Source organism: Scatophagus argus, chromosome 17 (genome assembly GCF_020382885.2).
Source record: "Scatophagus argus isolate fScaArg1 chromosome 17, fScaArg1.pri, whole genome shotgun sequence".
NCBI lineage: Eukaryota > Metazoa > Chordata > Actinopteri > Scatophagidae > Scatophagus > Scatophagus argus.
In genome coordinates, this window is record NC_058509.1 from 5,880,808 (window position 1) to 5,907,955 (window position 27,148).

The window sequence follows — 27,148 nt, forward strand, 5'->3', positions numbered from 1 at the left end:
TATTGGTGGGGGACAGATGAAAGAAGTTGAAAATTAGATTATAAAAACACCAAGAAATATACCTCCCTTGTGCCTACTTCTATAGCACTTATCATTATACAGTAAAGAAGGGAGTCAAGTAGTATCTCAGGAGAAGTTAAACACACGTTTAGACAAGTTTTTTGTGTCAGAGCACAAGCAAAAAGGCAGATCGACCACATGAGCCTGCAGTCAGAGCGCTTGTAAACCGATCCTCATACTCTAAGCACATCCTCTGTGCTGGGGTCCCTTCTCTGCCAGGCTCTCTCTCTCTCTCTCTCTCTCTCTCTCTCTCTCGCACACACACACACACACACACACACACACACACACACACACGTCCGTGCACACATACTCACATTCCTCTACAGGCTCTGCAAGGGGCAGGCACAGAGCGTGCTGGAGGCTTGAAGCTGTTCTTCAGAGTGAGCGTCTCTCTCTCTCTCTCTCTCTCACTCTCACTCTCCCCAGTCGTTAAGCCAGAGAGCAGAGGAGGAAGGGAAGGCAGAGAGACCAGGGGAGGTCTGACGACACCATCCCAGCTCAACCAGGCACCTATTTTAAATGCACACATTGATAAATGCAACCGCACAGTCTGCATCTGGCTGTGATTTACTGCAGGAACGTTTAGGACCAGACTGTCACTCTGCAAGAGATGCGTGCAACTCTTCCTGTCAAGACAAAAACTTAAAGGAGGGTTTGGAAACATAGCACGTGCAAGTATCCAGAGTTAGCAGTAGCTGTCAATGCTGGAGGTCCGGTGGAAGGATGGATGGCGCATGTTCAAGGCTGAAGGTGTTCTTCATCATCGTGTGATCCGGCGTTAAAGTAAACATCAACAGCCCGAAGAAGAAGAAGGAACATCTACAAGAACATAACCCACCTGCAGCTTTTACCCCAGGCTGATATGATGCTGTGGTACAACTTTGGCCACCACTGGCTCTCCCTGGCAGCACTTCTGGTGATCGTGAGCTGTGGAGGGGAGCAGAGGAGAGCGACGGATAGCAGCAGCACCAGCAGCACAGGTGGCAGCAGCAGCAGCAGCAGCAGTAGTGGGGGAAGCAGTAGCAATAATTACAGCAACAGACGCTTTCATAAGATCCAGCATGGCCAGTGCACCTACACGTTCATCCTACCTGAAGGAGAGGGAGCCAGAGGAGGATCCTGCAGGGAGGCGAAAGCCGGCAGCCCCCAGCAGAACGCCAACTCTCTCCAGAGAGACTCTCCACCACCTGAGCCAAACTTTCCCAGCCAGAAGATCCAGCAGCTCGAGCAGATAATGGAGAATTATACCCAGTGGCTTCAGAAGGTAAGGAGGGTGGTGTGAAGTTTCAGCGTAACCCTAACAAAGTTGACCAACAGTGTGGAATCTTTAAGAAAAGAATATCACCATCAGAATAATCTTGAGAGGAACATCTACCCTTGAATTTCCCTCAGGATCGATAAAGTATCTATCTATGTGTCTATCTATCTCGATTTGCTCTTTGATTTGTTATGACACCATGTTTTCCTAGAGACTGGACTGGAATAGGAATGCAGTTGAGTTCCCTGTTTTAATTAGATCCCAGTTTAAAGCGTTGTGTTTTGAATCTCATCTTTAATAACCCTGCATGAGACTGGTTGCGTGTTTCTTCTGAAGTGGTCACGCTGCAGTCTATTTGTTGAGATATCTGTATTTCCGTTGGGTGTGTGGTCTCCGCGGAGTGTGTGTTTGCGGCTTCGCAAGATAACTTGTTTTGGTTTTGGGATGAGGCTCTCAGACTTAAAGTAAGCCGTGTTTGCCGTTTACTTGTGGCCAATATGTTGTTTGTCAGTAGGAGAGTTTACGGGCTTGAGAAGAGTTGAGAATTACTTTTCTGTGATCCTGTCGTAAAGAGGCACAACTGTCAGTGACAACATGAACAACATGTAGAGGGTTAACTGTGAGGACTGCAGGAGTGTCTTCTCTTTAAGCTGACAAAAGTTGGGCACGTCTTGTATAAACTAAAATTAATGGCTGACCTTTAATATACATTGTAGTCATTTGACACAAAGCTTCTTTGTTAAACAAGGCTTCTATTGGACAACTAAATGTGCATTTAATAATCTAGAAGCAAAACACAGCAACACAACTCATATGCTGCCATGTTGTTACGTAACTGTGTACATTTTCTGAAATGAACTTCTTGTTCCAGATGTCCCACAGCTGTCTGATTTAACAGTCGTCGCAGACATCTCGAACCGCGGTTTCTGTCTGCCACTCTGTACCCGTCTGGCGGACACATCTATTTTTTCCTGCACAGCTACGCTTTAAGTAAATTCCACAGATGTCCAGTCGAGTCGCGCAGAACGTCGGTCATAGAGCTGAGGTAGTTACACGTCAGTCACCCCCTGTTCTCCGGTGGGCTGTCTCTTTAATGGCAGGAAGTTAGAGAGAGCCCCCAGAGACATTCAGAGGAGGAAAAGACAGAGAACGAGAACGCTCCCTTTATTTATTCAAAGTCAAGGGCGTGCGACTACAACTTGAAAACCCAGAATTACAAAAGAGAAAAAAATCCCTAACCTGTTCGATTTTTTTTCATAGAATAAAAAAAATCATTATTTTTAAAGAGCTGATATGATATAAGATACCTCTTATTTGATTAGCCCGAAACAGCCGAATTACAATTTATTTATAGAGTCACTGCAGTGTTTACTGTGTTCAAATATGGTTCTACTGTAATACTAATGAGTTGCAAATTGTCTGGCCATCACTGATGTAGTGATACAGCTTGGCAGACACTTTGCTTTTCTAAGCTTTGAGACTCTGTGTCTCCAAAGAGAGCGAGGCTATCTTCCCAAAATGAATACATGAATCAAATAAACAAAGTTCCAAATTTGGCATAGCTGGCCCTTCTGCTCCTGGACTTTCCACAATATTGTGGTTCTCAAATAAGATTTGCAGGTTCAATCTGCAATTAATTGCTTAAAGGTTTTTTTTTTTTTGTTTTTTTTTGTCTGCAGACCAACTTGGCGCAAAAGCACAAAGCTAAGGCATGCACAGATATTGCCTGATGGATCTGAATTTCAAAATTACTCAACCTAAAGCACATAAAAATACTCTAGTCTATTCATTGGTAGCCAGCATGTCCTCCTAAAACTGTCTGGGCTACTCTGCTGTGTGCCTGCTTTCCATTTACTCTCAGAAAGTAAACTTTTCACTCCTCGGGATGGAGGAAATAGTCATTCCTCATCAATTAACGAGTCCCAGTCCACAGTATGTTACGGGGGGATGTTGACTGAGTTGTAATTACAGAGGTGTAGTGTTGTAGGCTACTTCACCCTCATCACTACCGAAATCACAGAGCAGATGCAAATATGTCGAAATCCAAATGAAAAATTTTATGTGAGGGATTTTGAGCTTCCAGGTTTGATTCTGTGAAATATCAACTTATCACTGGACTGTACATGACTTACGTTATCTCAGTTTAAAGGAGGAATTTGCTGCATATGGTATACGTCAAGGTTTAAGACGTAGTGTAATTTCACATAGCTATGCACTTGGATTCACCTTTATATGGTGGAAATTTAAAAAACTGCCTGTGTTGAAGAAAAATGCAGTACAAAAGCTACTCTGTGGAGGGCTAAGCGCCAGTATGTGTCTATCTAATAATAATAAAAACTGCACATTTTATTGATGAGCTTCTTCACGGTTTACTCTTTGAGTCAGCCTCGAGTCAAGTCTGAAAACCTGTGTGTGTTTCTGTATGGCTCCCAAAAGCGATCCATGTGTCAAGAAAGGCCAGGGGTGAAATAACACCGGCTTTATCTTTGCTCAGTGGACCTCATCCGTCTGTGATAGTACAAGTGATACTATGAAAACAGAACGGCAACATTCGCAGACTTAAGGTTTGACTAATGAGACCTCTAGAATAACTTCAGAGTCCCGTGAAAATGTCTGCCATCACCGCCGATGCTTTCATGCTTCTTTTGTGACACTTTGAAGTTTGCAATTTTTCATTTTGAGCAGAAAATGATTTTAGTATTTAAATATTCAGGATTTTATTATGGAACCGTTAGTAGATTATATTGTAAAATGTGTGATGAAAAGATCTGAATTACCTGTCATTAAAAATCAATTAGGCTGCAGAAAAACACAAGTAACAAGTAACAGATTAGCACAAGAAAGGAATTGAGGTAGACATTTCAGGGGGGACACTTAAACACACAGTGGTAATTCAGCCTAATTACACTGCATGGGTGGGTGGGAGGGGGGGACATCAGGATGCAGTTAACATTTTTCATTGGACAGAAGATTAAGTGTCCTGGCCAGTCTATCTATCTTAATCACACCAGCATTTTTACTGCTTGTTTAAGCGAGAGTTCGCCGTGATGTCGCTCGAGCCAGCTCTGATGAAAGAGACAGACGGAGGAGACCGTTCCAGATAGCAACCCCATGTCTGGGTGCTTCGTCCAACGTGGGGGGGTAGACGGTGAGAGTGATGCAGCAAACAGCTGTTGGGGAAGCATTTTAAGCCTCAGATCTTTCCTTCCTTCACCCAGGGTAGAGTATATGGACCCTGATAACATTCCTGACCAGTCAAAGGTGGCTTGTGTTTGGCCAAGGATTACTTTTCCGTGCCTGCCCACAAGGTGAGGAAGCTCAGGCAAGCTTGGGTCTGATCTTAGAAAGAAAATGCGGCAACAAACAAGCCACTTTAGACATAAAACAATATTAATAATTAACCTGTAATTGTGTAGTACCTTTTATTAACAGAACTTACAAGACTTAAAGGAAGAAAATATATCACAGAGAAGTATGCAGTCTCCACTGTTTGACTGAAGTTGTCCCTTGTTGAAGAATCAAAAATGGTGGTCTTAGATAGTACAGTGAGAGAGCCTCATTGGCCAAAAGAGTAGAGAGGACTGCTGACGTGAGTCGATGTTTCAATATACATCACAGTGCTACCATTCACGAGGCATTTATTGGACCATCTGACATGTCTCAGGTTGTCCCGGAGTCTAAGAAGCCTCATGGCAACAGCTTACCTTCGGTATTTTAAATTTTCAATTGACTCTTTACAGTATAAAGACGGATGACATAAGAGTTCTCCAAAATTGAAGCCAAAATATCTCATTTGCTCCCTAGTGGCTGGCTGCAGTACTGGTCATAAACCCCCATCCCCCCCATATCAGCAGATGGGACATATACCAAAGTGCATGTCAAATTTTTCCCACAGATGCTCCCTGTCATGATGATGACAAGATGTACTTTCAGATGTTCATGTATCTCATAAGTTTGTTTTGAATTAGTTATTTGATTGTATAAAAAGGGGGTGAAACCTCATGTTTGAGAGTTGAGTGCTGCTCACGACTGAGTCAGGTAGGAACTCGCTACCTGGATCCACCGCCCGAATAATAGTGTTGAGACTTTGGCTCCAAACGTCACTCGTATCAAGGATATTAGTACAGAATTGTGAAAAATTGTCAAAATTGTACAGACCTGAGCAATTAAGAATTTTATACCACATTTTGCTGCTTAACAGTTTGACATACTTAACAGTCTGGTAATTAACAACAGAATCTACTGAGTCAGGAAACAAAGCTACTGCTCACAGGTAGAAAGTGGACTGATGAACAGAGTGGTGCTATATTTCACTATTTGTACTGCTAGTTAGTCCAGCTGCTGGGCTTTGGGTGAGCTGAAGGGCAATGAGAAGCAATCTCTTAATGGAAATATGAGAAAGGATGGGTTATTTTAGATAAAGAAAAGGTTTAATTGAGTAAAAAGTATGTGTAGCACATGTCTCACAGCACGTTCTGAGAATGTGCTTTCTAACTTTCTAATCTAATATTTCAAGGACAATGAAAATTTGGCACAGAGAGAAACACAACAAGCCAAATTTTGTTTCTGCTCTGAGGAGTGAAAGTAATAGATCTTCTCATTTCCCTCCTGGTGGAGACAGTAGAGAGGGGCTGAGAGTAGTGTTTCTTAAGAAGGACGGCCTGTGCCAAACTAAGCTGTTGAACGGGGGGGGGATTCACATCTAACGGCAGTGTCTTATCCCTGTGAAATTCCCATCATTCTGCTTCTCGGCGAACATGACTGTGCAACATAAACAGTGGTTTAAAAGGATATAGTGACATGTAGGCAGCAGCTTGTTTCCCTTACATACTGGGAGTTCATACGAGAAAAGGGTGAATATGTTTCTCTACTTAATGCTATCACAGGGCCACACAGCATGTCTGAGGAGCCGAAGAGAAACCTATCTATTTTAGGGGTGACTGCCTCAATGAGAGTTTATTTTCACTGATAACATGGGCCAAAACTAACAATTCGGACGATGCAGAAAGGCTAAGAAATGCCCAGAGGAATAAAAAAAAAGCTCTTCCTTCCTGACCCTGGAACTAACAAAAAGGAAACCATAGAAATTGCTGAAGGACACAACAGCTTCCAGAAAAGTCATCTTGGTCGCACTCTCACTATGACTGCAGGCGAAAAGGAAACAGAGCTTTCTGTGAAGCATGTCATGGGAATAGGGGAAAACATTATGAGCATGTTGCAGTATTTCCATATGGATGTGAAAATGGAGCCCAACATTGTTAATGTTCCTAAGTTTCAGGAAAATGGGTATTTAGTAGCTTTGTCACGCTCAATGTGGCAAGCCACTTTATTTTGAGACCTCCCCCCTTTTTTTTCCCAGAAATCATATTTCACATGCACCCGCTGGCCCCAAAACATGCTGGAAGTTTTGATGTTGACCAGACATGTACTGTACACCTATTCCTCTTTAAAGCCCAATTAATGAAGAAGTAAATTTCTTGGTAATTTAGCTGAGTGTCTTGAATCTGTCTAGTTTACCTTACAACAGCTGCAGTGCAAGCATGTGGTTCCCTTTCCATCACTCAGCTGAGCGAATCACTCTCTGGTGGGCACTTTATATTGGATTTATTTTGTTTTAATTACAAGGTTATACGTTTGGCTAAACGCGATTTATGATATCCCTTCTGAAAACAGTGTAGCTAGCGTGTAGCACTGATGTTTATTCCACTGAAGCATCTGTGGAATAAACTGAGAGCTTCCACAGAAAGGTTTCCATTTGTCCTCGAGTTTATTCACTTTCCAAAATGGTGCTCATTTTTCTTCATTTGTCTGCCGGAGTTTTTGTGAATGTGAGTGCTCTGCAGCATGTCCATCAGCTTTGGAGCTGATCTGCTTACACCGGCATCAATCGATTTTCAGTCACACAAACTTTAAACATAAAATTGGCATATTATTGCCTTATAACACTTACAGAGTATTCATTTGGAGTCTTGTCACTGGTTACTTTTTGAATGTGAGTCCAGTATTTCTCTTTAACTCAGGTCTGATCTCCACAACCACAGTGGCAAATATGTGACTCTTTAGCTGTTGAATGCTCAACTATAAACTACCGGACAGGAAGTTAACACTTTGCTCATTTACTTTTGTTGTTGTTGGTTGTGCATTTTTTGTTTTTTGTCTTGATTTTTGCTGAAAACATGACATGAGAGCAAAACACTGAAGCTGTGAGCCCTAAAACCAAAACGATCAGCTGAAAGATGCTAAAAAGTGTTGCCTGATAATAATATCCATCAGTTGCAATGGATATGAATATCCACTGCTATTCAGTATTTTATTGTTTTAGCATTTTTTAATTTATATATAACTTGTTTATTGGTTTGTCTTATTTTATTCCTTATGATTTTGCATATTAAAATATCTTTTGATTGATTATATGTGGGTTAGTCATTGTAAGCCACCCCTTTTACATACCTGTGGTGATCTGATCCATTGTCAATGTAACGACATCAATCATAGCAGCGTTAATGTATTATGGTACATGAGTGCTTTCAGAATATTACTCTGCTCTGGAAGTGATAATCAGATATTTTATTCTACTGTGTCATTTAAATATGTTATTATAAACCAGCTGAAGCAAGAGTAAAAGCTTTTTCCAAAAGAACGAGTATAAATAATATTATTTTGGGCAGGCAAGTTGGAGTCATTAGTATCAAGAGTGTAAGTTACGGTCAGAAGGGTTGCCAAAAGCACAAAGTTCGTGGCTGTATCTTTGCCACTGCTAAGGTTGAGTGATTATGAGCCAAATATGAGATAGTAATAGCTCAGATAGGACGAAACATTAGACATTATAGTCAATCAGAGTGCGCAGTTAGCGGGAAAGTAATGTGGTGTTATCACAGCCCGCAGCAAATCACGACCATGTTTGAACTCATTTCAATCGCAGGACCGGCTGTTATCTTCGTTGTATTTTTGTTTTATAATGACTCTTGATAAACAGAGCGGATGATAATATTAGTCACTCATATCTGCTGCTATTTATTTTTCTTCCTAATCCTGGTGCATTTAGGTTGTGCCCTGAAAATCAAGGTTTGATGAAGGTCAGCAGAACTGAAAGAGCACTGAAAAACAAAAAGTGAGCTGCTCCCAGTGGAAACCGCAGGACGTCTACACAGTGTGACTTTACAATAACGTGTCCCTCAGTTTTTTGGGGGGTTTTTCTTTACAACTTCTTTATTTCAAGGGAAAGACGGCGCTGAGAAAACATGCATGCGTTGTATTGTTGGTTCTGGCAGGGTGCAGCAGAATGAAAAATCAGAAAACACCGCACGTTGTAATGCTCTCGCTACATGCTTCATTTTATGTTCATCCACTTTTGAACTTTAGTTGTTTGATCCCCTCGTATCTGACAATTATTAATCCCAAAGTTAATTCTTTAAAGTTGGTGAGGTGGGGATGAAGATTCCTGAAGCCTCCCCACATGCTGCCTCTGGGGCCACCTCTCCCTGCAGTGTCTCTTTGACTCTCCCCGACAGATGTTGCTTTTTGAGAGGACGTCTTTGTCTGTCGGCACAGGGGAGCCTTCCAGAGGTTCCTGAGGACAGACCCGTTTCACCTCGGACCGAGTGTTGCTATGGTTTCAAACTGCAGAAACAAAGAGAATCACAATTTCATGCCTGAAAGACATACTAGAGTCTGAAAAGAAAAGAATTAGAGTTGTTGAAAACTGATGACAGGAAGCAAGTAAAGATTTAAAGGAGAGAGAAAGTGATAGGGACAGAGTGCAAGATACTGGCTGAAAGATGAACATGTTTCAAGCCCTTGCAGTTTTAAGCCAAAAGGATCTTCAAATGAATAATAATTTGCTGCAGCGTTTTCATTTTGTCGTGGTGATCTGGACAAGAGCCACTTCTTAAGTCTCCGTGTCACATCTCGGAACCACCTCACGTTTCTTGTTGAATATTGCGTGATTCATTATGTCACACTGTTAGACACAGATATTTTGATGGCAGACAGTCTGGAACTAAGCACAACTATGGCAGGCTGGTTGTACCTCGTCTCTGTTTACCGTGGGTGGTTTGGAAAATTGGAGCGTGTCAGGCCTCAGTTTATCGGTCAAGTGACACCTCATTCAGCCTGCGTGCACATATTTACATATACAAAAAAGATATAGACACACGTACACACATGTGTGTATATGTATATACACCCTCAAAGCTGTTTTGAAAACACCTAACCTAACCCTGTCCAGAGCTGTGTTTGCCTGGTCTGGGATCAGAGCCAGGCTTCTCACGTTCCATGCAATACCAGGGCTGGAGTTGGCACGAAGGCTTCAGGCCCCCCCGTTTGAAAATAAAACCCACAAAACATAGTACAGTACAAGTCAAATGTCCTCATAAAAATCATTTCTGTCTTTGACCTCGTGTCACAATGTTTCTTTTGCTTCTCTTTCATGCTTGTTGCACTTTCATTGACAACCAGGTGATTGGCTGATGGAAAACACCTGCCGCACACCGTTTGTGTTGAATGCAAATTAAAGATGCACCAGTCCAAATTTTAATGATTTTAAATATGGACTTTTTTACACAAGTAAAAAGAAAAAATCATATTAGCCTTTTTGTTGTTTTGTGATCTGATCTTTATGTTGTTCACAATTGATTTTAACCCCCACAAAAGAAAAAAAAAAATAGTCTAAGTGAAAAGAAATATTCAGAGTTGTTTTCTTACAGTCGTCTCTTCCCCAAAGTACGCGTGTATCGCAGAAGCCAGCAGACTAGTCATAAAATGTGCCGCTGTACTGTGACCTAACAGGAACTCGCTCGTAAATCTGTCACTGATCGAACAGATGGATGTGCTTTTTGGTCTGGGTTTACAACCAAAATACAAATGCTTACAAATGGTTCTTGATGTTTATTTAAATTGACATGTTTGCACTGGTTCTGAGATGGAGAGACGGGTTCTCCAGAGGCCTGTGTGTGTGTGTGTGTATTTCTGAATGTGTGTATACAGACACATCTATGTCACACTAATGTCAATTTCTGCATAAGTGGTAGTGCATGACTTGAGCCTGTGTTTGGATGAAACGACCCTCAAGCTTAACTGATGGCCTGTAAAGGATCATACGAGATGTTACTTACTGCGGGACAGATGCAGTCGTGAGGTGAAGCTCGGACAGAAAAGAGGCTGTTGCACTTTCTCAGTGACTGTCAAACAGCACTCGTATTATGAGCACAGATGCATACATCTTAATGATACACGATGGCTGTAATAGCACAGGTCATATCACGAACAGTCGCGTCTAAACAGAATGAAAAATGACTTCCTGTCTTCGCTCTTGTTCTCAACACCCAGTGAACTTACACTTTTGTCCTTGAGTAAAGTAAATTTCCTCATGTGTGACAGTGTATAGCCGAGGAAGAACCGTTGAATAAGGGACAAAGTACTCGGTTCTCAAGGTGCGGATGTTCACGTTTGTTAAGTTTAAAAGTTCATTCTCTGACTTGGAAAGAGCAGTGGACAAAAAACAAAATTCTCACCCCAAGGTCCATTTAGTACCTTGAAATTTTTAGCCAACATGGCTGACAGGCCAAATTCCTTGGAAAAAGTGAAATCTACAATTCCATGTCATTTGAGCGAACTCCATCTACTGAAGTACAGCCTGTGATAGCTCCACTGACCTTGAAGTGAGAATAAGGAAAATTACTTCATTCAACCAAAATTGAAGTGTAGTAAAGCACATGACAATGAGCAGATATTTATAAGAATCCCTTATTATTTGCAGTATTTCCACCGTGTCCAGGGGCACGTGGGACTACAGGATGAGACCGTAAGAGTGTTTGTGTTTGGTGGTGATATGGCTTTGTAACTATGGTTGATGTTGTGGAGGTCTGTGGGAATTCCTGTGTGATGTGCAAGGACGTTTTGCTTTGTTGTCTGAACATGATGATCCCAGTTTAGTTGCGTTGGTTTTGATCATTTGATCCATCCACTGCTTTCTGACTGTGTTTATACACAGTTCTTGTGCACTCCAGGCTAAGAAATGCCAAAATAAACAGAAACCTGGGCACATGAAAAGCCAGCGTTTATACATCCAGTGTACTGTGTGTCATTCACGCTTCTCAGAATCCTTCCTTCTGTCTTATTTAGCATCTTAGCCCCACAGAAATATGCTGCAGATTACTCAAAACTGAGTGTTTTACAAATTGTACATTTTACATGTCTGACGGCCATGCTTGTTTCATCTGATTTTAGAGTCCTGACTCACATATTTATCCTCCCAACTGCTCTAGAAAGACCAACAGACAATAACGACGCACAAACACGTACGTTATCAGCATTTTCATCCATCTTCGGCCGAAGGTCAGGCAGCCGCAGATGTTTCCAACGTTGCAGAGTGGCAGTGATTCAATACTGGCTATGGGCTGCACATTATCATTAACACCAACATCTATTTGCCTCCTCTCCAACAGCCGCGGTGAACCGCAGGTCAGACCGAAGCAGTTCCATGTGGAGATGTTAGTCGGGCTACTGCAGACCATCTTCAAGCTCATCTCTTTTGTTTAGATTGAGTGTCGGTTCAGCATCACTCAGGGGAAAATTTAAGCCCGCATGCAAACGCACACACTCCATGCTGCCTTAATGTATCACCGTACTTAAAAGTGCCTCACGCAGCCACTGATATGATATATGGCCCAGTGTGTGTTCGCCACTAGCAAAAGCAACAGTGGGAGAGTAGAAAATTACTCGTAAGTAACATTATCTGGACCCTGGACCCAGTGAGATAGCGTCAGTCCGTCTTTGGTGATAGAAGCAAAGCAAAGCAGAGATTGTGAGGGGAAAAAAAAGGGAGGCGGGGGGGGGGGAGTAAAAACACTTGGAGATAAAGAGATATAAAGTGCAGCAACAAGAGAAAGTGAGAAAAACTGTAAGGCCGTGGGGTGATTGTAACCCTGGATGACTGCAGCAAGGGTTTATATACTCTGCAGTCCTCGCTTAATGCGATGTTAGGATGAAAGATAAACACGAATGTGACGTTGAAGGAAACAGCCCCTGTCATTAAATACCCATTCATTTTGATTAGAAGAGACACCCAGTTTGATAGATAGTAGTGCTGGCACACAAGCTGGAACACTGGAACCGGCTAGGAGGTTTAACATACAACAGTGTGCATGCTAATGTTTCTGTCATGGCTGAGCTTAAAACAACACATGTCCTTTTGCATTTATTTCTACAGCTTTTTTGGCAGAAGAATCCCCTGATGTGATGTTTCGAGGGTACACTGGAATGCTATCTCAAATATTTGGACGTAAATGCCTCCTCCATGGGATGATGGGGTTTGCAGTATCCCTATGTGTTTCAGTAAAAGGAACAGACAGACATGGCCTACAACACTGACACAAAAAAGCCTTCACCAGGGACATGTCCTGGCTTGGAAGTGTCCTCGAGGACAGATTCCCATGTTGGTCAGCTTAAGCATGGACTGCCTCTGTGCTGGTACTCACTCTGTTTAAGACCTCTGGATGAATGAGCAGGTCCGAGTTTGTTTGGTTGTTTGGTTTTCATTACACATTCCCATGTCTTGGGTGAATGCAAGTACTTCCTGTCCCATACGGCCAGATACGCATAATTAATTGGAGTAATTTTTGGGCCCATTTTGACATTAAAGAGTGGGATCTTAATTGAAGGATTTTTGAAAATATACATACATGCTTACGTTGCTCTGCCCTTTATTTATTTTCATTTAACATGGAAAGAAAAAAAGACAAACATGATATGTTTGATGTACAAGTTCAACATGAAAGAAATATTTAACTCTAATTTTTTTAGGGACTTCCTGTTCCATTCTAGGAGTACTATACCCATGTTGAAAAGTCATACATTCAGTGAGTGCAACAAAATAATGTTAAAATAAAATGCGAAATAATATTAGACATTTTACTATATCAGACGCACAACTAATTTTGTTTTTGAATACATCCAAAAAAAACCCCAAAAAAACATTTGGCCTTATGTTTTCGTGATGACTGCTCTTGACTGTTAATCTAGCTACAGCTACACTGACTGACTTATGCTGTTGGTCTTTGCACACTCTTTGACATGTTCCTCTACAGAGATTTAAAAGAACCCATTACACATAGCCTCGAGTTATATGTGCTTCTCCTGGAATCTGGACAGAAGTCTAGACTAAGTATGAAAATTCATTTCCGGAATGAATTTTGATCATAAAAAAGCAAGTGTCCACTCCACCATACCAATATCAATACAAGAAAAGCAAACATTTCTCTTGGACGCGCTCACACCCGAGAAGTGAAGTTCAAGAGAAAACATTTTGTTCATCTCTTTTTTTTTAATGCCAAGAGGAAGTTCATCCTTTTCGTGACAAGACGTCAAAGCTTAATTTGTATGCCTCATTTGACTTTTGAGGCGCTGGCTTTTATCTAGCATATTACAGAAATATGAGGCACTCTTTGATTCATCTTGGTCTAGTTAATCACTGAAGGTATGTCTTGTAGACACAACACTGTTAGAGTTTTTGATTTAAAACGGCCTCTCAAGCTAGAAATTACATTCATGTCGTGTGACTTCTGCTGGTGATGGTTACGTTAGTCTTCACATAAGGGAAAGCTAAACGTAGATCACAAAGTTGAGGGGGAAAAAGTGACGGTACAGTGAAAGAACATTGCCATATAAATGTTTTGAAATTGTGATTTATTTTCCCCAAGGAAACTAAAAACAGTCTCTTTTCATTTCTCAGGGCTTTTATATTTTTGGATATTTGACCTCATCCTAATAAACATTTAAATCTCAAATTTGACTTAACTCGAGCCACAGTTCTGCCAATATGTGCTTCAGAATCCTGACTTAGCACCACATTTTTATCATTTTACTCAGACTTTCTTGAAACTGAGCCTTGTTATTTCATTGTGGGTTTTCTATTGTTGTAACTTGAAGTAAATTATCCGTTTATGAGGTTCATTAGTCATTTAACATTAAAATTTAACATCAAATTTTCCACTGTGTTTCTGCAATTTGTGTTTTATTTAAAATTCTTAACACAGAATAGTGATTTACAGGGCCACACAGGTCACATATATTTATCACAAGGATCATGGAAAATCAATTTGGCTTAAAATTTGTCCTTAGGTTAGAAGTTCTGGTTTCTTTTTCCATAGAAACAACCGACAAATCAATCAGCCTTAAAAACTCGTCTATTTGTTAAATAGTCTCCCTTTCTTTTATTGTCTGCACTGTTGACAAATCAGTGACAGAAAACCTTTGAAGGGTGGAAAATGGTGTTCCTCTGAACCTGCCAAAGCGTTTTGGGCACCTCCAAAGTGAGCACAATGATTCACCCAGTGATTTATACAGAGGAACGGTTGGTTTGTTTTTAGGCTGTGTACACAGGGCTCATTATGTCTTTGGAAATGCACCAGCGAAACGCAACTGACATCAACACAATAGCATCTTGACAGAAAGACAAAGGGAGAGAAAAAAGAAGAAAGAAAAATGCAAAAGGAGAGGAAAAAAAGAGTCTGAGAGCAACGTGTGCTGGCAGTAGGCCTTCACTGGTTTGCTTTTCAGATGGCAGTCCGTCTTCTTTGGCTGAAGAGAAGTCCCGGGTTCAACAGAACAGAGCGACACAGATGAAGCGGGACACGGACCACCCACCTCGCTACAGACTGCTTTTTTACACTATATGTTAATATGACCATATGGTGCATACATCCCCTTTACTCACTGCTGATATCAGGGATGAATGAGTACACCATTATCTGTATCTGTAACTGTTTAACCAATGACATGTGTCCATATCCATACTTGGAATGATTGGTACTTAATCCGGAAGTATGCAAGACTTGAATTTAATCCTGAAATTGATAGTGGTTGACAAGAAGTTGCTGTATTTATTACTGATTAGAAAGCTACTTGCAGAACAGTTTCAGAATTGCACTTCAGATGTGTGTTTTTGATCACAAGAGTAAGAGAAATATTTACAGAGCGGGTCTTGAATGAATCAGCTGAAGCCAGCCACAGAAGGAGGATTTTTATTCATCACAATTACAAATATTGAGACATTCTAGTTGGCACTTTTTTTGGCACGTATTTAAAAAAGTACATTATCTGTACGAGGCTTACCAGTCTTGCAAAGCACATAAACCTGTGTGTCTACGATTATGACAAGGGAAGATTCACTGTTAGCTAGTTAGCTAGATGCTAACCAATGACCACCAGAATTCCTTTATTTCCTTTATTTATCAACGAGGGGAAATTCTTTAAATGGTTAGCTACATGCTAACTAGTGGCCATATTTACTGAGAGAGTTGAGAAGCGTCATTTCAACTTTTCTGTATGTCCTGCACATATTGTGAAGTTGACAACAAAGAATCCTTGAATCCTTTAATATTAGACCAGATAAGCATGGTGTTTAATCTGTTCCTTATACACTGCTTTTGGTTTTAAGGATAAGATAAAGACACCATACCGCCAAACTTTAATACAGGAATGCTGTCCCATGTCCAACACTTCAACATGTTGAGAAATCCAGCTTTTCTCAGTACATCAGGCCTGAATTGCATTGTTACAATAGCCAAACTCTGATTGCAAAATTGCTGTTTGGGGGAGGTGTTTACCGAATAGTCAATTGATCAAAATCACATTTCAGTGTCAAGTCTAAGCTGTTATTTTCTCCACTAAGGCAGAGCTGATGTCTGTTTGTTTTTTATAGATTGGCCAGTCTATTGACTACTATTTCCCTATTGACACTCTATGAGAGGGGAGAAAAATGTGGCAGCAATTGGGTAAACGCTTGGATGTTGGCCACCGGGGCGAAGGTCGAAGAGGTCGAGGAAGAGAGTTGTTACTCACCTAATCTTGACAGAGTTTAAGACGGAGAGTCTTAAAACTGCTTCAAGGTGGATTTAAAAACAAACAAGCCAGTGACTGAGTGAGACAGCTTTCTAAAAAGCGTACAGAGGTTACCCATATCTATACTACACAGTGCTGGAGAGCGACAGGGCAGTGAGTCATGATAACACCTCCTAAAGCCCTACCAAAGTGAAATACAGTCCCAGGTTTAAAAAAAGGGGTGTCGAATTCACCCTTCATTGTCAGTGGACGATAAGAAGGTATAAGTGTACTTTGCCGGCTCGAGTTCTGAGATGGCTTGTGATACACCAGGAGGTGCTGATTTCAGCGGTGGGTGGAGGTGGGTAACAGCCCCCTCACGCACTGGTCAATTAAAGCGGTCTGAAATGGATTCAGGTCTGAGCATAAGGGAAGCCAGTCTTCCCCCAGTAGCACCATCACCATCACCCCTCCTACTCACACATGCACACACAGCCAAAGATAAGCAAAGACGTGACAGAGCTCGAGCGGTAAGTGTTTTATACAGTCCAGGCCCATCGTTTTCCAACTCTAACAGTGTCTCTCAGCACCACCGCTGCTGCTGTTTAGAAAGAGATCAAGACCCCCTTTTGGAATGGCTAAATGGGAAATGTCAGAAGAGTGGTAAACATTTTCAATAATCTGTAACAATGATAGCAGGGAGTATCAGCTTGACGGTTTATCCCGATCTTGGTTCTCAAGTGACGGCAATTTAGCAGCTCTGCCACGGTAATGTACACAATATGTATGTCGGAGATGTCAGCTGATGGATTGTGCTGGTTGTTGCCTTTCATGAAAATGCACACATGCAATTCATTCAGTAACATAAACACTTGTCCCCCTGTATGATGAGCAGTCCTTTTGCTCTTAAAATCTGCATCCTGCTTTATGTCCTACAGTTTGTCATTTATGTTCTAGACAGCCTAAAGCAGCCTCTTTAGTCGCCAATTGTACCTCATAAACTGTCTAAACGAACCAGTCCAAACATGCAGTACGCTGCATAATGACATAAGGTGCAGATATGGTACGAATGGCAACATCACTAGTAGAGTCACAGGCAGTCCTCATGACGCCATGAAACCAGATGGTGCCAAACACACCACCTTAAAACCTTAATGCCTTGGTGTAAAGTAGCACTTAGGGAAATATAAACTTGTGTTTATGTGACTCTCACTTAGCAAACAGTGATTTTGTGAAACCAGAGGTTAGATAGTAGCTTCTGAAAACAGCCTGGTAGCTATTATTACACCCTCTGGAATTTATTTATTTTGTTTTGATGATGGTGCAATTTGATGTAATTTCCCATCCTGACTTTCTAAAGTGTCGTGCAAAAGGAGGTAACTGACAAAAGTTTTAAACTTTTTCAAATTTTGAATGTGAGACTGTAACTTCTGAAAGAAGAAATAACACATTTTTTCTTTAACAAATGGAAAAGATAAATTTAGAAGCAACAAAAGACACCAGTCCTCTCTTCAACACACTCAGGGGTTTTGCAGTCGCAGCCTTATTTGGTCTGATATGACGCTGGCTGATGGTGGCAAATGTTTACACACTTTACATTGCTGCATAACAGATGCTAGTGTCTTTTGACTCTCTGCTTGTGCTGTTGTTAACACAAAGTATAACTAACATTGTATCACAGTCTTCACTTGCAGCCACAGTGGCTGCTGTTTAGCAAAGTTTAGGTCTTAGCTCCAATTTAAAGATAAAGTTTAAAGGGGGATTCCAGTATTTTAAAACCTGAGTCCTACATGTATATGTTTTGGTGTGTAAATGATTCATACTTAACCTAAGTTCAGCAATGGGTACATTAGATCCACTCACATGGCAGCTGTGACACAACTGAAATACCTGCAATGTAATCCTTTTGGGTCATTAAAGTTACTAAAAGTCACTAAAAGTGCACTCTTTTGCCACTCACAGGCTGAGATAGACTCCAAGTCTAACTCATGTTTCCCCTGTCATCCTTCTGCAGCAACTCACCTGTCATGCTCATAATTTCAAAATATATAGTAAGTATGAATTATTTACTCAACTATAAGGCACAGATTCCCCTTTAAAGATAACATGGTCACATCTGACTGTACAGTAAAAGGTGACCCCTTTAGAGGCTTACCAATCAGTTAAGCTTTGAAGCCAAGTTTACTAGTCTGAACCTTTTCCTTTAATTCCCATTCGTGAGAAGAATTTCCCAGTATCATTGGCTTTTTGACTCTGTCTCTTGATGAAAATGCAGAAAACAGCACCATGAATTAAAATAAATTGGTTCCAGTTTCAGATCACAAATGGTTATGTTGCAAAGGAGAAAATCAGTTATTGGCATGAGAGATCTCACGTCTTACTCGAAAATAAAGCACCACAACTTTGCATACTCGTTACGCACTCATATTTATTTCACCATCCCGGTCCCATTCCCAGCTGACACAAATTTGCATTTCAGTTTTGGCAATGAACAAGAGTATTTTCTTTCAATGCTGACAATAGTTACGTTTGGTAGTCGCTGACTGAAAAAGCACAGCATTTAAATGGAGTCGAGGTTAGAAACCATCTAAATAACCCAACACCCACGTAGACCTATTTTATGGCTTCCTGAGTGGTGATTTTACATGATTGGGTGTGTTTGTGTAATCTTGTTTCTCCTTGGTACTTTCCATTTATGACCCCCACTAGATCCAGCCATGAGTCAGCCACATTCCTTAAGGGACAAACCATGGAGTGATCACTGGGCTTAAGTTTCTGTCAGCCATCTGTCCCCTCAGTACCTTTTCTCTCAAGGTGACTTACACTGTGCACAGCTTAGAACCAAGTAAGCTGCAGTGCAAAGCTGTTGCTGAAAGATGTACAAAATGGTGAGGTATAAATAAGTTACAAAACCTATACAAGATGCAGAGGTTTTACATTTCTAGAATGACCGAAAACCATTCTCGAAGACAGTCATATTCTATGGTTCATTATCAGCCAGGGTAATCCATCATTACTTGAGCCTTGTGAGTTCCAGACTCATTGTTTTCTTTCCAATTCCTCAGGCCAGACCATTGGAGGTTGTGTGGAAAGTGACACTTATATCAGCCTTATATAGTTAGGGGATCCTGTATTGTGCCTGAAATCCAGCCCGACAAAATGTTACATTTCACTTTAACATTGTTGCCAAGAAAGGATATTACACTGAAAAGCAAATTTGACTTGGCAGACACGCACAAAAGGCCAAGAACCGGCTGTTTGTGTTGAAGAACAGAGAGACGTGTCTCTGTTCTGACCATTTCATTATCTATCAGCCGGGGATTGACTGAAATATTGCAAATATTGCAATTTATCTCTTCTTTATAAAAGCAGGGGAATGGCTTTTTTGCAACTCAACATATCTACAGCTTAAATATTATCAAGATTTTATCATGGGAACAGATTCAGATACCTTTTAATTAAGCGATTTAATCATTAGCTAAATATAAGTTGGATGCACCCCAACATACAATCAGCTGAAATGGAAATTCCTGAAAAACTTAATAACCCTTTACTAACTTGTGTAAATTTACCCCAAAGTATGGCAAGCATCAAAGTCAAGCAAGTTTTTTGGCTTTTGAGAAATATTGTGTCTGATATTAGTCTGTGTCGATATGAATTTGTTGCATTCACTCAGGCACGTGGCCCTCCACATGTAAGTCAAATAAAATGTGTTGCGGTCCCTTTGACTGGACTTCTGGTGAGGGTATATCACCAGTCATCATGGCTAACATGATAATCACAATAGTGTGTATCTTTGCTGGATGGAAAGATGAACTGAGACTGTCTCCATCTGCTTTCTTTGGCAGCGTCTTGTAACTCACAACAAAGCATTTTCCTCCACAGACCAGTTCCTCAGAGTGCGAGCAGTTTAATTCTGCTCACAGCTACGGGTACAGGATGGGAATTGTTGCTAAGGACACCAACACATGTGATGTTGTGCTGCTTGACACTGATTTCCCTTGGCCGATGCTTCCTTGAAAAATGGCAGTTACAGATCATTGATGAGCCAAAGCAAAACTAGAACGACATCTTTTAAAGATCAAGTAGATGATAATCTCCCCACTGAGCCGATTATTGCATCAGCTCAGTGTGTGATCAGAATGAGAGCAACCAGATGAACAACAAGACACTTAAAATCCAATAAAGTTAGATTTATTTGTAAAACAACAGCCTGTCTCTGACCATGCACAGACAAGCTCTTCAGTATCTAATAATCTAATCAAATATAAAATGTTGTAAAATGTACAAATAAAGACACAGGGAAACAAAGTACAAGAAAGTAAGCAAGAAGTATTAAGGTTCGCCCAACCTACTTACCTCAGTATATTATGTATTTTAATATAGTTGATCCATAAGAGAAATCTTATCTGACATAAACCCCCATTTCCTTCTGGTCATTGTTTGCGCTTGGAGATAAGGATGAAAGAGTTCTTCCCAGAAAATCTTCAGTGAATATCTGTTCATCTCTACCTCTTCTGAAGCTAACAACCTACATCTGGTTGTGTCTATACTGACTAAACCAATTCCTCACTCCACTTCCACTCAAATGATGGAAGAAAAAATGTTTGTTTGCGCATTTCTTCAGATGTGCGTAAGAACCTCATTCCAGTGTGTGACCAAAGAAATGTCGATTAAACAAACCAGTTAAAGAAATTTGTATCTTGAAAATGGTACATTAAATGCCTGAAAGATTACACTGCAACAGTATACCCAGCTCATACATTGCTCATAGAGTTGACTTCAGATGTTCCTGTGCTTCTTGGTTGCTGGTTGGTCTTCTTCTTGCAGGATCTTGAACAGGGCAGATCTTTTGTTCTTACTTACTCTTCTTGAAGACTTGTCTGGTCTCCTGTGCAGCCTAAGATCCGGGCTGTGACGAGTGTCCGTTCGTCCAGGACTGGTGAAAGTTTCGAGAGATACTACAGCTTTTGAGTCATATATTTTCAGCCTTTTTCTGAGGAAACTAACACAGGAGTATGGGCTTAATGCTGATGCATATGCAGATTCTGTACCTTTGGATGTGCCTTGTGAATTTTTCTGCAACTTTTTTTTGTTTTTGCACAGATTGAGAACTACATCAAAGAGAGCATGAAAGCAGAGATGGCTCAGCTGCAGCAGAGCGCCGTCCACAACCACACAGCAGCCATGTTGGAAATGGGCACCAACCTTCTTTCCCAGACGGCTGAGCAGACACGCAAGCTAACTGACGTTGAGACACAGGTAACACCTCGATAAACAAACCCACACTAATGCTCTCAAACACAGTAAAATGTTGATATGTCCCATTCAGTTCTGTCTTTACATCTTTCTCTCTCTCTCCTGTACACACAAGCACTAAGAGGATCCATCCTATATGCTCCATTAACCCAGCTATTCAAGGGTCAACTGCCCCTGAAAGGTTGCAGAGGACTGGCCAAAGACAATACTGGTCTTTAAATGTTTATACGGAGGACTTTGAGGAGGAGGCGATGGAAAGTTGTGAAGTTGGCGCTGGATAATTTTTGCTAAAGCACTAAAAAAGATAACTGTTTGTAGAGTTAAAGAAAAGATAATCATAGAAGAGATGAATATCTTCTAAGTGTTCCCATGTGTTGGGTGAACACTTGACAAAATGAAAACAAAGTTGATGGTTTATGTGAGCCCCAAATGTGTAGTGTGTTTTTTCCTCCATTGTCTAGAAAGCCCTAAATGCAGTCTGGTGTTTCTTGCGTGGTTTCATTTCAGAGTTTGGTGCACATGTGCACAATATTAGCCAGTATGGCTGCAGCTAACATAGCATGTAAAGAAGTATAATATCATCTTTATGATGTTATGACGTTGTTCTTTTGTATTCCGCATATATTTTTATTTTTTTTTTCTTTTTTTTTTTTTTTATCATGGCAGGTTTTGAATCAGACATCCAGGCTTGAGATCCAACTGCTGGAAAATTCTCTTTCCACTAACAAGTTGGAAAAAGAGTTAATGGTCCAGACCAATGAGATCAACAAGCTGCATGACAAGAACAGGTAAACAGACAAGACTTCAAGCAAACAGAACAAAACATACTGGATAGCATCCATAGAGCAGTAAATTGGACAATGATAGACTGTAGGAAATACAGACGATGCAATCTGTACAAAAAATGGATTTTCACTCAGAAGTACTGCCGTTCTCTGCAGGTTTGGATAAACAAAATCAAAAGCGTGCTACCAGTGCTTGCTGACCTTTTTCCAAAGTAGTATTCAGTTGTGTATACAATAGCATAATAAGAAGCTTGTATTTTTCAGTAATGTTCAGTAAATCAGCCTCAAATGCGTGAGGCTACTCTTTCTACATTGGACCAGTGAGCATTTGCTGCAAAATCAGGCAATTAAAATGTGGCTTTTTCATGTCTCCAAATCATGTTCGTTTTAGTGATTGGCCCTATGAGATTGACTTAGATGATGTAGTGTTTAAAAAGGTTTGGTCCACGTCTCCATGCAATCACAAAAAATGAGCACCATTTTAAAGCGGGGTTATTATGACTTTTAAGTTATTGTTGAGGCTTATGGGGATAGATTTCTGAGGGTAATTTCTCTAAGCTTCAGCAATTTTGAATTCCATCTTGTATGTGTCCTCCTTCCTTTTTCCTTTACTAAATCTAATCTATGATAAGTTAATGAATTTGATGTCAACTTATATCATCTTTCAGGCATTCGATTGCACAGTGGTAATGGAAGGGCTTATTCATTTTGCTCAGATGAGTCTGCAGTCTGCATGATGGAGCATATATTGTGCGGGGAATACATAGCAACCAAACCTAGAGACATCATTATTTGTGTTTCGGTCTTATGGGAACTTCTTGAATTTCTGTTCTCATATTGCTCAGTGGGAAATAGCTATGAAGTGAAGTGAGCATATCACCACATTTAGATTACTCCAAGTGTCCATCACAAAGTAACAGCAGGAAGCAAAAAAGCCCAAATTGGACCCATTCATGATGCCTATTTAAAAAGAAATACACATTACATAACTCGTAAGTCACTGCTACCATCATCACAAAATTTTCAAAACAAAATTCAATCCATTTAAATCTGTGAAAACAAAACTCTTTCCAGTAGATTTGGATGCCCTGAAGGATGATAATAATTAACAACTTCACCATCTTCCATAACAAACTTTCTTGGTCTCTTTCCTGTACATCAGCCTCTTGGAGCAGAAGATGTTAGAAATGGAACTGCGACACAGAGAAGAGCTGGAAACACTGAAGCAGGAGAAGGGAAGTCTCCAGGCCCTGGTGGGGAGCCAGAGTGGGGTCATCAGGGAGCTAGAAGCCCAGCTGAGCCGGGCCACAGGAAACAGCACAGCCCTGCAGAGACAGCAGCAGGAGATGATGGATACCGTTCATAACCTGCTCAACCTCTGCTCCAAAGACGGAGGTAGGCCTACTGAAATAGTTTTACATACTCACAGGTTTTTAACTTTTTCAGCAATTCCAAGAGTAAATACAGTTTTACACAGGCCGTTATGTACTGCAAGAACTTCAGTGTCGGTATATTTATTAGGTGTAAATTGTCATTTCCAGTTGGTCACTGTGTTTGTTGGTTCCACAAATATGGGATGAATTGCTATGAAATTCTGTACAGACATTCATGGTCCCCAGAAGATGAAGCCACAAGACTTTCGTAATACTTTGACACAAGGGAACATGTTTTTGGACAGTCGGGATGTGTCCCTGTCGATATTTGAGCAAACTTGTGCGCATTATTTTTGAAGTGCAGTCCATTCATTCAGATTTAGTTTTTAACATTGTGGTCTCATGCTAACCTGGTAAACAGCCCCTCCACGTACAACATGATGGTGTGTAATGTAATGATGATCTGAGTTTAGCAACAGATCCGCCTTTCAGTATCACCTTTGGTATTGACATTTAAGACTGTCAGTGTCCAGAGATCAGTGGGGAAGCTTTACTCTGCCTCACGTCACTCATGAGTAAACCTCGTAGGAATGTTAGCAGCTATCTGTTTCTTTGATTTTTTTCCGATCTCAAATTAGTAGGCTGAATTTCTGTGTGAGCTGGGAAATTATGTTATGGATGGATTTGTTTTCAAACGTCCTTGGACAAGAGAGCTGCTGTGCTTGTTGGATAACAAATTTTACTTGGTCTACTGCTGCATTTTGACTCTTAAGCTTTTGCGGTCTGGGTAGACTAACATAGGACAACTCAAGAAAATGTGGTGGTTTTTCTGTATCTCAAGGTCTTACCTCCTACTGCCTTGGTTCCCAAGCTCCTTCAAATCAGGGATCCCTTAAATGACACAAATTAGATCATGGACGTATGATTATACAGGATTTTTTTCCCTTAGGGTCTCCCATTTGATAAGAATTTTGGTTATAGATATTTTATTATAGAAAGAATATGAAACCCATGAACAAAATAGTCTTGCATTTGGTCAGTGTCTTACTTATGGATTGAATTATTATGAACAGAAATTATTATTTTTGCTGGAGACCACCTGGAACCCCCTGAGGACCCACTTTGAAAACCATTTCCTTCTGTATCTGTTGTATTTTCACTAGGTATTTTCACACCACCTATTGTGCTGTCTCAAGCTCTCTCTGTCTATGTGAAGAGTGTGATACAGAATCTCCATGCGGGTTTGTAGATGAATGTGCCTGACAACACAAATGAGTTAAAATAGGCAGTTGAAATTAGCCTCACAGAACCACTAGCATGGCCGTAGACATTTAGTCTTGATTCACTTTGGAGCCCTGAAACAAAATCAAGAACGTCCTCTGTGCAATGGCTTGATCCAACCAGGTGGAAGAAGATCTGTGTTTATGTTTTGGTGGAGAAGAACACTTGTTAGTCATCTTTCAAAGGTCCAAATTTTGTCCAATCCCACAAGGGATGACCCTAACCCAAGAGAATGCCTACTGACCCATTCCAAGCCACAATGTGCAAATGAAAGTTTGCGGACTGGCTGTGCACCCCTTGAACTGTGAAGCAGCACTCATCTCATTTTGGATGACTTTCTTTCCTCTGGTCAGACGTTAGAACTACACTATTTTTTCAATATTTTATGATCCTCATTAAATTATGATGACACCACTTCCATAAACCTTACCCCATACTGAGAGACGCAGGGATGCACTGGCTATTAAATTCTGCATCATTGAGAGCAGCATGAAGAAAGAAACATGGTTCTTATTGTAACCCAGAGTGCTCCTGTTAAAGAGGTTTGGTGCCTCTCATAAACCAGCATGGTGCTCTTTTTTTGCAGCAATCGCCTTTCACGCTTTAATTTTATAAAGTCTGTGCACATGGCTTCACTGAGATGTCGAACATGACTCTGGTTATGAAGTAATAGGCTTATTTTATTCCTCTGAGTCTTTCCCCTCTGTTGATACAAGCGCAGGATTTCCCTTGCAACCTTTCTTGTTCGGTCAAACTCAGCGAACTCATTTACCCCTTTCTCAGCCATTTAAACACCGAACGCACTTGATCCTAACATTGGCTTTAAATCCCATTGGTCACAGGAGATTTGACATGAACGTCTGGGTTTGGGGGATTGGTTGCAACCTCATTTCCATTCGTGGATTTCCTGCAGAGACGCCTCGAGACCTCACAGTACTTCCCTGAAGTTTCCCATCTGACAAGAAACAAACAGGGTATGAAGGGATGTAGGAATGCACATGATTAACACATGCCTCGTATTTATCATGCTGCTCCCTTTTGTAATTTTAATGTTCCATGCAACAAAGGTCTTAGGCGAACCCTGTTCACTCTCCCTCTGTTTAGTCTGGATTTGTGCAAGTTAAATATCTTAATTATCAGAGGTCTTTTGAGGGCATTTAGACCTGTGTAGTCAATATGTATCATCTTTGCAATCTTCGTGTTGAAGTGTGTCCTTACGCAACACTTCTGGCTCTTCATTTTACTAGCCACATTTGACAAAATTGTTTGCATCTTATACTTTTCAAGCCTCGCTGCCATGACTGCTACGTTCAGTAGGGTCAGTGGAGCAGGGCACCAGAGCCCGTCTCCCCGTATGTGATTGGTGGCTGCCTTAATGAGAGGCGATAGAAATGGAACATGGCCACTACTGCTCTGTGGTTGGTCCTTTCCTACTCCGTGGTGGTGTTGAAGGTTGAGGTGGGTGTGTGGGTCAGAGGTCTCCCCTTTTTTCACCCCAGCTCAAATAAGTCAAACTGTAATAGCTCCTGGGGGATGTCCCATCCAAAGGAGGTGAAGGAGTAGGTAGATCTCACCGATCATGTGACGCACTGCCCCTGTTTTCAACAGCCTTCAAAATACAGAAGCAACAGAGCTCTCTTTTTTCCATGTTTAGGGCAGAATTTTTTGCTTGTTTGAGGAACGAATTAGTGTTGTCATTTGAGGAAAGGATTAGCATTTCATGCCATGGAATGGCATCTGCTTACTTTGGATGCTGTTTTGATAATTGAGCATTTCCTTTAAAACATGGAATCAAATTACCCTTAACTTTGTTTTAGACAGACAGCAAATACTCAAAAGTAATGTATTAGGGAGTTTTAACATTAAATCTCATTAACATACATTTTTCCATGTATTGCTGTTCCCAAAGGTTTTCAGCGTGTTTTCAACCATTGCAGTGCACTACTTGAGACATTTTTGATGTGGCCAGATGAAGAAGTGGAGCTCTTGTTTAGGTTGTAATCATTACCCAAACCTTATTAGGGTGCAATGAGCCACACACTGTTATTAACAGTAATTGACCTCAGATTTGGAGCATGCTGTAACCACAAAAAAAAATAAATAAATAATAAAAAAAAAAATCTGGCTGCCAAATATGATTTTGTACAGTGTACCATTATCCCACAAAATGAAAGGCATTCATCATTTTTACAGCTGCTTACTTAGAGTTGAAGAGAGTGAAATTGTTTTACAGTTCCATGAAAAGTCTATAATGCCCCAACACTAAAGCATGGTAAACCACTTCATTAGACATCACTTCACAATCCAGA

The 27,148-nt window shown here is 40.8% G+C and overlaps 1 protein-coding gene across 1 annotated transcript in view; it reads left to right on the top strand.

The window, feature by feature from the left end:
- Positions 1 to 459: 459 nt before the first annotated feature.
- angpt1 (angiopoietin 1) overlaps positions 460 to 27,148 on the top strand; it is a 49,466-nt gene continuing 22,777 nt past the window's right edge. The window contains exons 1-4 of the mRNA XM_046417462.1: positions 460 to 1,327; positions 21,248 to 21,403; positions 22,067 to 22,188; positions 23,348 to 23,580. Coding sequence (XP_046273418.1) covers positions 926 to 1,327; positions 21,248 to 21,403; positions 22,067 to 22,188; positions 23,348 to 23,580 — 913 coding nt within the window. The 5' untranslated portion in view covers positions 460 to 925. The remainder of the gene's footprint in view (positions 1,328 to 21,247; positions 21,404 to 22,066; positions 22,189 to 23,347; positions 23,581 to 27,148) is intronic.